Genomic DNA, 13142 nt, shown 5'->3' on the forward strand with positions numbered 1-13142 from the left:
CATGCAAGTCAGCGACGATGGTTTTGGGAAACGCACGCCTGGGCCGACTTTCGACCGCCTTATGCCGGCTAGCGTGAGTGAAACACCACCGCTACGTCTGGAGAGTGTGGATCTGAATACCCAACCTAAAACTGATTTCACCTCGGTCTGAAACATTACCAGGACGCTGATTTTTTAATAAACTTGTTTATTAAAACACATTTAATTTAAATTAAAATTTTAATTCAGCCCATCGAGCCATGCTCGCTTCAGAGGAGGTCCTGCTGTGAGACAGGGCGGCCCTGGCCTCTTTCGGTTCGCACGCGATGGGGTTGCCGGTTTTTCCGTCTTGCCAGGCTGTTTAAAAACAAGGCAAGTTAAGTTTGTAGAAGTAGCCCATTTTATACACAGGTGTAAAAACAATTTGGTTACTCTTTTCATATAAGACTTTACCTTTGGCATGTCCCACCGCACCTTTAGCGGAGGCAGTTGGCGGCGAGGACATTGCTTGCATTGTCCATGCTTATATTCTGGCAGTAAGTGCCGGTATTTGTCCATGTTAGGAGGCTGTGTGAAGACAAAGCAAGTTTGTAGAAATAGCCCATTCTATGCACAGATTGTGGTGTTAAAACAATTCGGTTACTCTTTTCATGTAGGACTTTACCTCTGGCATCTCCTTGTATGTCTTTAGCCGAGGCAGCTGGCTGCGGAGACGTGCATGTCTCGCTGCCGCGCTCTCCGGCTGTGGGAGTGAACCCCCGTCATTTTCAGTTGTTTCAGGCTGTTTGAAGACAAGGCAAGTTTGTAGAAATAGCAGATATAAAAAAAACATATATAAAACTCAATACCACTTTTAGTACGGGGGAAGTACCTTTGGCACATCAACGTTGTTTGATGTTATTTTGACTTTAATTGTAATTTTGATTTTGATTTTGATTTTAATTTTGGGGTTCTCCATGTTTAAAACGCTAAGACACGCACTATACGTCCACTCGCCAAGATGCTCAAAAGAACAGTGAGGTTCTATCTCCAGGAGATTCAAATATATACAGCTTACTATGGAGTGATTACATAATCATAGAATCTTAAGGAGATTCAAATATAAACAAGCTGGCAGCCTAATATGGAGTGATGACATAACCATAGAATCTTAAGGAGACTCAAATATAAACAAGCTGGCAGCCTAATATGGAGTAATTACATAATATAATCTTCTAGATTCTATGCTTCAAATATATAGCTCTATATGACACATGCATGTACAGTAATGTGTAATGGCCAAGACAAAAAAAAAAATGTTTGATATAATGATGCAAAAATTTCAACCCAAGACAGATACAACGCTGAAAGATTACCAGAACACTGATGGTTAAATATTAAATAAAGTGGTACCTCAGAACTTGAACCTAATCCCTTCAGAACTCGGGGTCAAATCCTAAAAAGTTTGGGTTCTGATCGAATCTTCCCCATAAGAAATAATGGAAAACCAATTAATTGGTTCCCGGCCCCAAAAAATTACACCTAAATGTTTTGGTTTTTTTTTAGCATTTAAACACAAAATGAACAGGATAAAACAACAGCATTTTTTTCTTAATGGCTTCCAAAACGGTTCACCATGGTAGCAAGGTAAAGTCCACCCATTATACGCAATTTATTGGAGACAGCCTCGGCTTCTAGACTCTACTTGAGATATGTATGTAGATATTAATTATATGACATTGAATCACTGTTAATGTTTGGGTGTTCCATTGATTAATGATTAACACATTGACGTATTGTCCCTGAATCACTGAAGATACATGGTTAACATATGATTAGTATGATTAACATAAGTATGATTAACATGATGCGCTTCTCCAAGGTCCGAGCTTCTGCGGAGCCAATTGCAGGCAGCTATCACAAAGCGAGGTCACGCAGTACTCAAAACAATCTCTTCTTGCCTAAGGCCTAAAACATAACAGACCCAATATGCCTCCCCTCCCGGGCCTACTAATGTCCAATTTTACTTCCACACCAAACAACGATGGAAGTTAACATTGACGATGCATCGTACTATGGTAGTTCAAATTAACCAACATCCGAAGTACGACTGTTTCCCAAAACCGTCGTACCACAGTGGTTCCAGCGCTGATTGGTCAGACTCACGGCGAACCTACCGTAGTTCGAACTACAGTGGTTCCAGCACTGATTGGTCAGACTCACGGCGAGTCGTGCGCAACAACTAACAAACCACTTTCACAGCCGGTCGCGTACAAATATATATATTATATATATATCATAGAAATATATAATAATCACACACACACACACATATATATACACTCACCTAAAGGATTATTAGGAACACCTGTTCAATTTCTCATTAATGCAATTATCTAATCAATCAATCACATGGCAGTTGCTTCAATGCATTTAGGGGTGTGGTCCTGGTCAAGACAATCTCCTGAACTCCAAACTGAATGTCAGAATGGGAAAGAAAGGTGATTTAAGCAATTTTGAGCATGGCATGGTTGTTGGTGCCAGACGGGCCGGTCTGAGTATTTCACAATTTCACAGTTGAAGACTGGAAAAATGTTGCCTGGTCTGATGAGTCTCGATTTCTGTTGAGACATTCAAATGGTAGAGTCAGAATTTGGCGTAAACAGAATGAGAACATGGATCCATCATGCCTTGTTCCCACTGTGCAGGCTGGTGGTGGTGGTGTAATGGTGTGGGGGATGTTTTCTTGGCACACTTTAGGCCCCTCAGTGCCAATTGGGCATCGTTTAAATGCCACGGCCTACCTGAGCATTGCTTCTGACCATGTCCATCCCTTTATGACCACCATGTACCCATCCTCTGATGGCTACTTCCAACAGGATAATGCACCATGTCACAAAGCTCGAATCATTTCAAATTGGTTTCTTGAACATGACAATGAGTTCACTGTACTAAAATGGCCCCCACAGTCACCAGATCTCAACCCAATAGAGCATCTTTGGGATGTGGTGGAACGGGAGCTTCCCACAAATCTCCATCAACTGCAAGATGCTATCCTATCAATATGGGCCAACATTTCTAAAGAATGCTTTCAGCACCTTGTTGAATCAATGCCACGTAGAATTACAGGGTGTCCGCGGGGTTTTAAAAAGTATTAAAAGGTAGTGAATCGCATAAGCAAAAATTAAAGCCATTAAAAAGTATTAAAAGGTATTACACGCAAATTTACGAGGTATAAAATTTTAGATTTTTTTTAAACTACAAATTGTCCATTTGTGTTTTACGGTTTATCTGCTAAATTTCTCGCAAATTATTTTAAATGTGGATTAGGCTCATTCCTTCATTCATAGATGATCTCTGTGATGCTGACGTCATATTTGGTGGTCGAGCGACGTCTTAAACAGTTTGCGCGCTGAAGTACATGTTGGCTGCTTACACTCAGAAAAGCTAAGTCATAGTCATCATGGGTAAGTGCAAATTTGCACACAAGTGGTTAGAGGACCCGGCGTTTAAGGACTGGCTAAGGCCGGTAGCAGGAAAATATCGAGAGGGTTACTGATCGGTTTGCAAAAAAAAACATAAATATCACCTGGATGGGGGTTAGCGCTCTCTGGTCGCATATGCGATGCACAACTCATAAATCAGGAATGCATGGAGAGCCTAGTGGATAAAGATATGGACTTGTGACTGAAGAAGTTAAATGCAAGATGTTTTCAAAATCACAGTCACTAAATTTATTCTGTTGACCCATATTCCCTATTTAAATTCTGTTGTAAAGGCCAAAATTGTGTAACATTATAAATCTTTAAATCAGTTTGAAACTTGTTTAAAAACGGTTGCAACTCAATGCCGTGCGGGTTGTAAAAAATATTGAGAAAGTATTAAAAAAGGTATTAAAAAGTGTTAAATTTAACCTCTGGATTTCTGTATATACCCTGAATTAAGGCAGTTCTGAAGGTGAAAGGTGTCAAACACCGTATTAGTATGGTGTTCCTAATAATCCTTTAGGTGAGTGTATATGTATGTGTGTGTGTGTGATCAATTTATTGTGTCAGTCACATAACACCAATAATATGAAAAATAGTAATCGCGCCAAAATAATGCAACGCTTCTTTGAGTGATAAACAGAAGAACTTTTAGCTATGACACTGCATTTTGTGAATGTCGCTCCATCTGTAATTACGTTGACTGCAGTTCATTGTGTTTCAGTCACACTACGAACCCTTACAAATTCCTGGTCCGACGTTGTCGATTACAGAATGTTTGTGGCTGACTGGAATAGACAGGTGTGTGTAATGTCCAAACATCACAGATGTCATTTCCCCAATAAAAAGGCATGGATTCGTATCTGACCGCTGTAGTGTCATTCTACTCTTCCATTATGGCAATGACAGCTGTCAGTGAATAAGGAGTATACTTCATCAAAATGCTGTACACTTTTCTAAGGCGACCGTTGTCCCTCTTAAGTTATGTGTGTAATGAAGAAACTTCACAACACCCATAGGGTTACAAATACACACGTACACATACAAGGGATAATGATTTATTATTATTATTATTATTGGCTTTTATTATTTTCTTTTTATTTTATTAATGTTTTTATTATTTCTCTTTTATTTATTTTTTTTACTATATATGGCGAAGTGTACCATATGGCACAATGACCACAGGGTACACAACATCCTTTACCAAGCAATACACCCTGACTGCATATTCAGAAAGGGCCGGTGTGTTTGCAGGTTTTTTTGGGATAACCGTTCGATCAGTTGCTCAAACCCAGTTGTGCGAACTCTTCAGTCGATCGGTCCTCTACGTTCTACTCTAAGCACGGTGTTGTCTATTAGGTGTCCCTATTGCTCACTACAGACAGTTATCGTACTTATGACCAGAGACCTACACAACAATTACGTTTCAAACTACATTTTCAGACAACTTCACATTATATGTGATTGTAGAGCTAAATTATTCCTTATATATTAGGTATTAAAGATTATTACATTTCTTACTTACACTGTGACTATACCCTTATTAGACTGCATTTTCCACTATCGCTGACATTTTTACCCGGAACTACGCTTCTAACTACCAGTGTTGGGCAAGTTACTCTAAAAATGTAATTAAACTACTGATTACTGATTGATCCCTTTAAAAATAATCAAATTACTAATGTGATTACTTTATTTCAAAAGTAATTAGTTACATTACTAGTTAAATTACTAGTTACTTCCCCACTCTCTAAAGAAACTCTTAAGTCAGCTCAAACACACTTTATTATTAAGTGTTACAAACCTAAGCCTTTTAACTCAAAAACAGTGAAAATTTTTATGAAATGAAATTAAATAAAATGTAATTCTTGACCTTTAACTTAAAATATTTCTTACCACTGTTGCACATTTCTCTATCAAATGAAAAATAAACAAGTACATCAATGTTCTTATCTGACTTTGACAGCAATGAGTAGTTTCATAAAACATAAAATGCTGTTTGGTTTAGTAAAGGCCTACATTTGCTTTGCATCTTCCTGGCAACTAATGTTCAGGGTGAAAAAATGGTGTTGAGCTAGTGAAACAATTGTTACATCGCATTAGCAGAAGCTTCTCAAATCTTGTATCAGACAGTCTGTTCCTTCTAGGTGTGAGGACCAAACTGCCCAAACTAAAAAGTCTCTCCACGGGAGCACTAGATGGAGTAGGAGTGTTGTACTTCAAGGAAATATCCTTAATGTTTGAATGTTGGTTCAGAGTCTCTGGTTCATACCCCCCTGACCTCAAATAGTCCATAACTTCTTTTTCTGCAGAGTAGCTCTCCTCACACTCGATTTCAAAACCAAAAAAGTCCATCCCATCACCAGGTATGGCTGACTTTGTGTGCCCACTGGCAGTTCCTTCTGCTACAGGAGCAACTGTGCCACACTCTGCTATCAGAAGCTCCTTCACTTCCTGCTTCCTACCATCATCCCTTAACCATCGTAGTTTGAATTTTGGACAACTGACAGCAGCAAGAAGTGCATCTTTGTTGCCCAGCACATCTGCAAAATGAGTCTGGATGGCCTGAAAATAAAATCAAATAAAAATAATAAAAAATTGTATTGAATACTTATAATATATTTTAACTGTATAATTAGACATGTTAATTTTGTTATTTTACTATTTAGGCTACAGTGTAGGCTATTTACTGTAGTCCAACAATCTGCCTTTTCTGGGATGATATGTACATAAGCTATGAAGATACAGTATAATAAGCATTGTTGTGATTTACTCAAACTAGTATTTTGATTTAATCTTTGTTTGCTGTGACACTGTGTTAAATAGTTTATTTTTTATTTTATTTTTTTTACTTTTACTGACTTCCTTACAATATACTGCAGTAGGTATAGGAACATACCCTGACAATGACATCTGGAAGGTCAGCTGTCATTCTGGAGAGGCTCTCTTTCAAAGAAAGGGTCTTTGCCATCAGGACATTGAGCGTGGGTAACAAAGCCCCATAAGGACAGTCATCCCCTTGTAAAATGTCCAGCGCAGCTGTAAGGGGCTTCATTACGATGCAGTACTCATGCAAGAACTGGTATTCCTTGTCATTGAAGCACTTCACTCCAAGCTTGGTGCACAAGCTATTCAGCTCATTCAAGGGAATTTCTGTGATTCTAGAAATAGCCTCATAAAAGGAATTCCACCTTGTGCATGATGGTACCAGAAGCTTTCTCTGGCTGAATTCCTGCACTTCTTCTGCTGCATATGTTGATCGGCTTGCCTTTGTCCAAAGAGCTGTGCATTCTGCAATGCTAATCCTATATACAGCTTTAATGTTTGCATTGGAAGTTACATATTTCTCAATATCACCTGTGGAAATTAGGTTAATTGTATGTGATGCACACCTGTAGTGAGGGGGAAGAGTCAGCTGACCATCATTATTTTCAGTGCAGAGGGCTTCTGTGACATCTGTAAAAGAGACATCTTCTTGCTCATCGTCTTCCTCATCAGATTCAGAAGTGACAGTCTGATAGGTCTTGAATGCCTTGATGAAATTAGATGCATTGTCTGTCACTGTTGCAACAACTTTGTTTAGCAGTCCATATGATGAGTGAATTTGTTCTAGTTCTGAAGCAATTACATCAAATGTGTGTTTGCCTCTCAGTCTCTTACATGCTAAAGAAGCTTTGCTACGCTTCAAAGTGTCTTTGTTGATCCAGTGCAGTGTTACACCCATATAGCTTTTATTGTTCACTGTCCATATGTCAGTAGTTGTGGAAACGAACTCTACCTTTTCCAATGAAGTCTTTAAATTAGCTTCCATCGTTGCATATTCTCTATCCAGGTAGGCAGCAAACGTTTTTCTGCGTGGTAAGCAGGCAAACGTTGTGTAGGAGAGGTAATTCAACCTCAACCAGTCAACCGAGGCCACCCTGCCGTCCCCCCGGCACAAGGGCCCACAGCCACGCATCCCCGAGACAACCACCCACCCAACCCGAGAGGGACTAAGGGGGAGCCAACCCCCGTAGTACAGGGAGGCCCGCAGAGGGAGGACGGGCGGTGAGCCCCCCAGCCCCACCCGCAACCCCCCAACCGAGGCAGGCGGGTCCAGGGCCGAAGGGCCCCACCAACCGGGACCACCCTCCCCCCCCCGGCGGACGGCCCCCCACACACCGGAGGGGCCCCAGCCCGTCCCCCGGCAGGACGGGCCGCCGCCCACCGCAGCGAACCGGCACGCCTCCTCCCCAACACTGCAGGATGATCCAAGGGGGGCCCATACAAAGAGCCCCCCCCCCACCCGGGAGCGGACCCGCGGCAACCGGGGAGCGGCAGACCCCCCGCCCAGCCCAAACCGAACCCCCCAATCCGCCTAGCAGGGCCCAGAGCGTCCCAAGATCCCCCAGACTGCCCGCCAGGGCCCCACCACGGTGCAGCAGAGCCAAGCACAACCCGGCCCGCGGCCCAAGAGAGGAGGCTGCCCACACCCGCCAGGGCCGCCCAAACCCCCCCATGATGGATCTTCCACCCGGCGGGCCACCCCACCCGCGCAGGGCCAGAGACAGAAAGTTAGGGGGGGGCCCTTGGCCCCCATCCCCTCCCCGACCCATGTTGGTGTGAGGTGTGCATGTACATGTGTGAGAGAGTTGTGTGTTTATGTCTACAATGCATTAAAATTAGTGGGTGCAGTTCGGGTATGAGGGCCCCACCACTGGCAGATGGCAGAGTCCCCCATCACCCTCCCCACACCCCCAAGGCCGTAATGTAATATGGACTGTGTATATGACTAAGGTGCAAAAAGTGGGCGAGCAGTTGAGGCACGGGCACCCCACCGCTGGCAGACGGCTGAGCCCCACCAGCCTCAACCCACCTCCTCAGCCCTAGTGTCATGTGGTGTCTGACATGCAAGTAAAAATTGAGGGGCAGTGTCTCGGCGCACCTCCCCACTGCCCCTCAAGGCCCTAGTGTTGTGTGAAATGTGGTGTTGGGCCCAGGGGAGCAATAAGGGTGTGCCAGGAGTGGGCCCCATCCCCGACCCCGCACAGCCGGCAGGGACGGCCAACCGAGGTGTTCAGGGGCGGCACAGGCAGCCCGGCAGCAGGGAACCCCCCCCTCCCCCAGGCGCAGACCGGGAGAAGAGACCCACCACGCCCGATGAGACCCCAGCTAGCAGCCAAGGACGGGACAACCCCAGACCCCCCGGCAAACGGGGAGCCGGTCCAGCCAGGTGGGGTGACCCCAGCCACCCCAGGCCCCCCCCCAGGCGAGGCAGAGGCTCCAACCCACCGCCCCCCCCGAACCACCCCACAGCGCCCGAGGGCCCCGCGCCGGAATCGCCAACGGCACACAACGACCCGGCCCCACCAGGCAACGGGCCCGGGCAGACCAGGCCCCCCAGCATGCGGGCGACCACCGGCCCGGGAGCTGGAGCAGCGGCCCCAGCAGATAGAGCCCACGCCCCCAAACCCACGCACCCCAGCGCAGCGGCCCAGGCGGAACCCAGAGGCCCCACCCCCCGATCCCCCCCCAGCGCGCCACCCACCCCGGGGGGGCAGAACCCCCCATCCCCCGCACCGCCCCCAACAGGCCAGGCCAGCGGCCACCCAGAGACACTGACCACGCGCCCTCAGCCAAGAGAAACACCAGAGGACCCCAACAACCCAGCCCCCAACCCGGGACGGTGACGGCAAGGCCCCACCACCCCTGACGACATTACATTAAAAATTTAATTATTGGAGTCCAACTGTCTTCAAAATCGATCAAATGATTTTTCTTACAGGCAGACATCCTCTCCATGGAAACATAATCCAAGAGTAGGTTTTTGAACAGATTTATGTTTAAATTCTCTTTTGACTTCCAGTTCAGGAGGATTGTTTTCTTGGCAATGGTTAGTACTGTGAGAAGCATGCAAGATTTATTCGTGTCCGTATTAGTGTTAGTGAGGTCCCCAAGCAGGCAGAGTGAGGGGGAGGGTGGGATGGGATGCCCTAGGTATGTCGATAAGTCTTCACAAATCCTTTGCCAGAATTCGTTGACCGGTGTACAATACCAGAAAGCATGCAGGTAATTATCTGGTGCATCCTTCTTACAAGTTAGGCATATGTCAGTATCTCTGATACCCATCTGGAACATCCTCTGCCCTGTGTAGTGTGTTCTGTGTAAAATTTTGTACTGTAATAGCTGCAGGTTGGAGTTCTGATTCATTCGAAAGGTATTCAAGCAAATTTGCCTCCAGAAGTTAGTGTCTGAATTGATGAGTAAATCCCTTTCCCATTTGTGGGTAGGGGGTGAGAGCGTTGTATCAGATTCTGCTAGATGCACGTAAATCCTAGACAGTAGTTTTTTAGTTGGAGTTATTAAGAAGTTTGCTATTTTAGGTGAAAGCTCCAGATCTAATTGCTTACGGAACCATCTATTATGTATTATTGATTTAAGTTGAAGATATTGTAAGTATTTGTTTTTCTCAATGTTATAAGTTTCTGTAATTTTGTCAAATGATATCATGCAATTGTCTTGGATTATATGTTCCAGGCGCTTGATTCCTTTATTATGCCAAGCCAGGAAGTTTATCACTTTTTTATTTAACAGGATGTCAGGGTTGTTCCAGATGGGTGTCAGTTTGCATGGGACCAGTGAAGTTTGGTTCATTCTAAGAAATTCCCACCAGGCTGTCAACGACGTGCTGATGTTGATGCTCTTAAATCAGCAATGTCGTTTAAGTATATGACTGATATATGGCAGGTCCTGGACTCGAATATCATTACAGAAAGTTTGCTCAATATCCAGCCAGTTATAAGAACATAAGAACATAAGAACTATACAAACGAGAGGAGGCCATTCGGCCCATCGAGCTCGCTTGGGGAGAACTTAACTAATAGCTCAGAGTTGTTAAAATCTTATCTAGCTCTGATTTAAAGGAACCCAAGGATTCAGCTTGCACTACGTTATCAGGAAGACTATTCCATACTCTGACTACACGCTGTGTAAAGAAGTGCTTCCTTAAATCCAGTTTGAAATGTTCTCCCGCTAATTTCCACCTATGGCCACGAGTTCTTGTATTTGAACTAATGCTGAACTAACTATTCGGTTGAACAGCATCCAAACCTGTTAGAATCTTATAGACCTGGATCATGTCCCCCCTCAGTCTCCTTTGCTTGAGGCTGAACAGATTTAGCTCAAATAACCTTTCCTCGTATGACATTCCTCTAAGACCAGGAATCATTCTTGTGGCCCTACGCTGCACCTTTTCTAAGGCCGCTATGTCCTTTTTAAGATATGGTGACCAAACCTGTACACAATATTCTAGGTGAGGTCTCACCAAGGAATTGTATAATCTTAGCATTACCTCCCTTGACTTAAACTCCACACACCTGGAGATGTACCCCAACATCCTATTGGCCTTTTTTATTGCTTCCCCACACTGGCGAGAATGAGACATGGAAGCATCAACATACACACCAAGGTCTTTCTCATAATCAGCTACCTTTATTTCAGTAGGTCCCATAAAATACCTGTACTTTATATTTCTGCTCCCTACATGGAGTACCTTACATTTGTCTATGTTAAATTTCATCTGCCAGGTGTCAGCCCAGTCACTAATTAAATTAAGATCCCGCTGTAGCTGCTGAGCCGCTAGTTCAGTATCTGCTACACCACCCACCTTGGTGTCATCTGCAAATTTCACCAGTTTACTGTATATATTGGTGTCTATATCATTTATGTAAATTAGGAACAAAAGTGGTCCTAAAATTGAACCCTGCGGTACCCCACTATGAACGCAGGCCCACTGTGACATCGAGCCTCTTATAACTACTCGCTGCTTCCTATCCGTTAACCAGTTATCAATCCAAGTCGCTACAGTTCCTAAAATACCTGTCGCTTTGAGTTTAAGTGAGAGCCTCTTGTGGGGAACAACATCAAAAGCCTTTTGGAAATCTAAATAGATGACATCATAGGCCTTCTTATCATCAACTTCCTGAGTAGCTTCCTCAAAAAACTCCAACAGATTTGTTAAACAGGATCTACCTCTCCTAAATCCATGCTGGCTATCCCTCAAAATGTTATTTGAGTCCAGGTAATCTACCATTTTCTCTTTGATTATAGCCTCCATAACTTTACCAGTTATACAAGTTAGACTGATTGGCCTATAGTTTGACAAATTACTTCTATCCCCTTTTTTGAAAATGGGCGTTATGTTGGCATGCTTCCAATCAGAAGGTACCACACCTTCAGATAAGGATTTTTGAAACAGTAATGTTAAGGGTCGGCAAATAATATCCCTCATCTCTTTTAACACTATAGGTAAGATGCCATCAGGGCCCTGTGATTTATTTATTTTGAGCTTAGCTAGGCTTTGCAAAACATCAGCTTCAGTTATATATATATTAGTTATAGACGATGTTGAATTAGTAATAAGAACTGGTAAGTTACTAGTGTCCTCGACAGTGAATACCCGTGCAAAACTATCATTGAACTCATTTACTATGTCAATGTCGTTTTCAATTATAAGACCCTTACTATCCTGCAGATTAGTAATTTCAGCTTTTAGAGCTCTTTTAGAGTTAAAATACTGGAAGAAACTTTTAACGTCATCCTTAGCCTCCAATGCGATCTTCCTTTCGACATTCCTTTTAGCTCGTCTAATGTCATTTTTTAATTCAGCCTGTAGATTTAGATACTCTTGCTTTATTATGTCATCATCAGTTATTTTCCATGGTCTAAGTTATTTTGCGTAGTCCATTTTAGGACAGGTAATTTCTAAATTATGCGACGAAAGGAAGGAGAATCCACAGTGGAAATAGGTAGCATTTCGTCCACAATATACCCAGCGACAAGTCTGTTTAGGTCATTTCCACTTATAGTTGGTGTTTGACGGGAGAAATCTAACCTTTGTTGCTTGGCAGGAGCGGGGTATGTACTGGCATTGGGCTCATCAGTCGCTGCGCTCGGTATTTTCTCCACTAATTTCACTGCGCAGTGCTGCCCTTTCAGGTGTTTCAATAAATTTGATGTTGAATTTTTTGATGTTGACAATGATTTCTTACCCCAGCATAACGTGCAACCCACAATAATGTTCTTGCCTTTAACCGAGATGAATTCAAAGTAATGGCTATATTTCCAGCTAGTGAACGCGTACTTCTCAATCTCCACGCTCACTTTGTTTTTGTTTGAGCCGGTGTCGTATGCGTGTAGGTCTCCCGTAGATGACGTCACGCGTGCGACTGTCAGACAGACACCTGCCTGCTGCTGACAGGTTACTGTGAATTATTATTTTTTAAAATATTGATTACAATATAAAGCACTTGATTTTGTTGGTAACGCAGCGGTAATGTAAAGTTACTTGAAATTGTAATGGTAATCTGACTATCAATTTTAAAATTATAACGCGTTAAATCTAGGGTGACCAGATAATCCATGTCAGAGAGGACACTTTGAGCTACTTGAGTACTTTTTACAAACTACTTTCAAATTAAAAGGCTCCTGTGCTCGGCTAAATAGTTCAGCTCTTCTTGTTCTTTGACTAGTTTGTTTCCTTAACTGAAAGACTCATCCAGCTGTTTCATATTAGCATTAGTGACACATGCATGATTATAGGAGACTGACCAATCAGCACACAGCAAGAACTCAGTGCTCAAGTCAAATCCAGGTCCGTTTAATTGAAATGGTAATTTACAATTCCTGTCCTAGCTCAGAGTGTCCTCCCTGACATGGATT

The 13142-nt window shown here is 43.3% G+C and overlaps 1 protein-coding gene across 11 annotated transcripts in view; it reads right to left on the bottom strand.

Annotated features, from left to right (window-relative positions):
* Nucleotides 1-202: 202 nt before the first annotated feature.
* LOC111834947 (uncharacterized) overlaps nt 203-13142 on the bottom strand; it is a 38766-nt gene continuing 25826 nt past the window's right edge. For all 11 annotated transcript variants that reach the window (XR_011982768.1, XM_072699959.1, XM_072699957.1 and 8 more), the window contains 3 exons: nt 644-760; nt 433-546; nt 203-336 (listed from right to left, as the gene is read on the bottom strand). Coding sequence is in view for 10 of the 11 variants with exons in the window: in XM_072699959.1 (XP_072556060.1) it covers nt 220-336; nt 433-546; nt 644-760 (348 nt within the window). In the remaining variant the exon portion in view is untranslated. The remainder of the gene's footprint in view (nt 337-432; nt 547-643; nt 761-13142) is intronic.

This window comes from Paramormyrops kingsleyae, chromosome 15 (assembly GCF_048594095.1).
Source record: "Paramormyrops kingsleyae isolate MSU_618 chromosome 15, PKINGS_0.4, whole genome shotgun sequence".
NCBI classification, from domain to species: domain Eukaryota; kingdom Metazoa; phylum Chordata; class Actinopteri; order Osteoglossiformes; family Mormyridae; genus Paramormyrops; species Paramormyrops kingsleyae.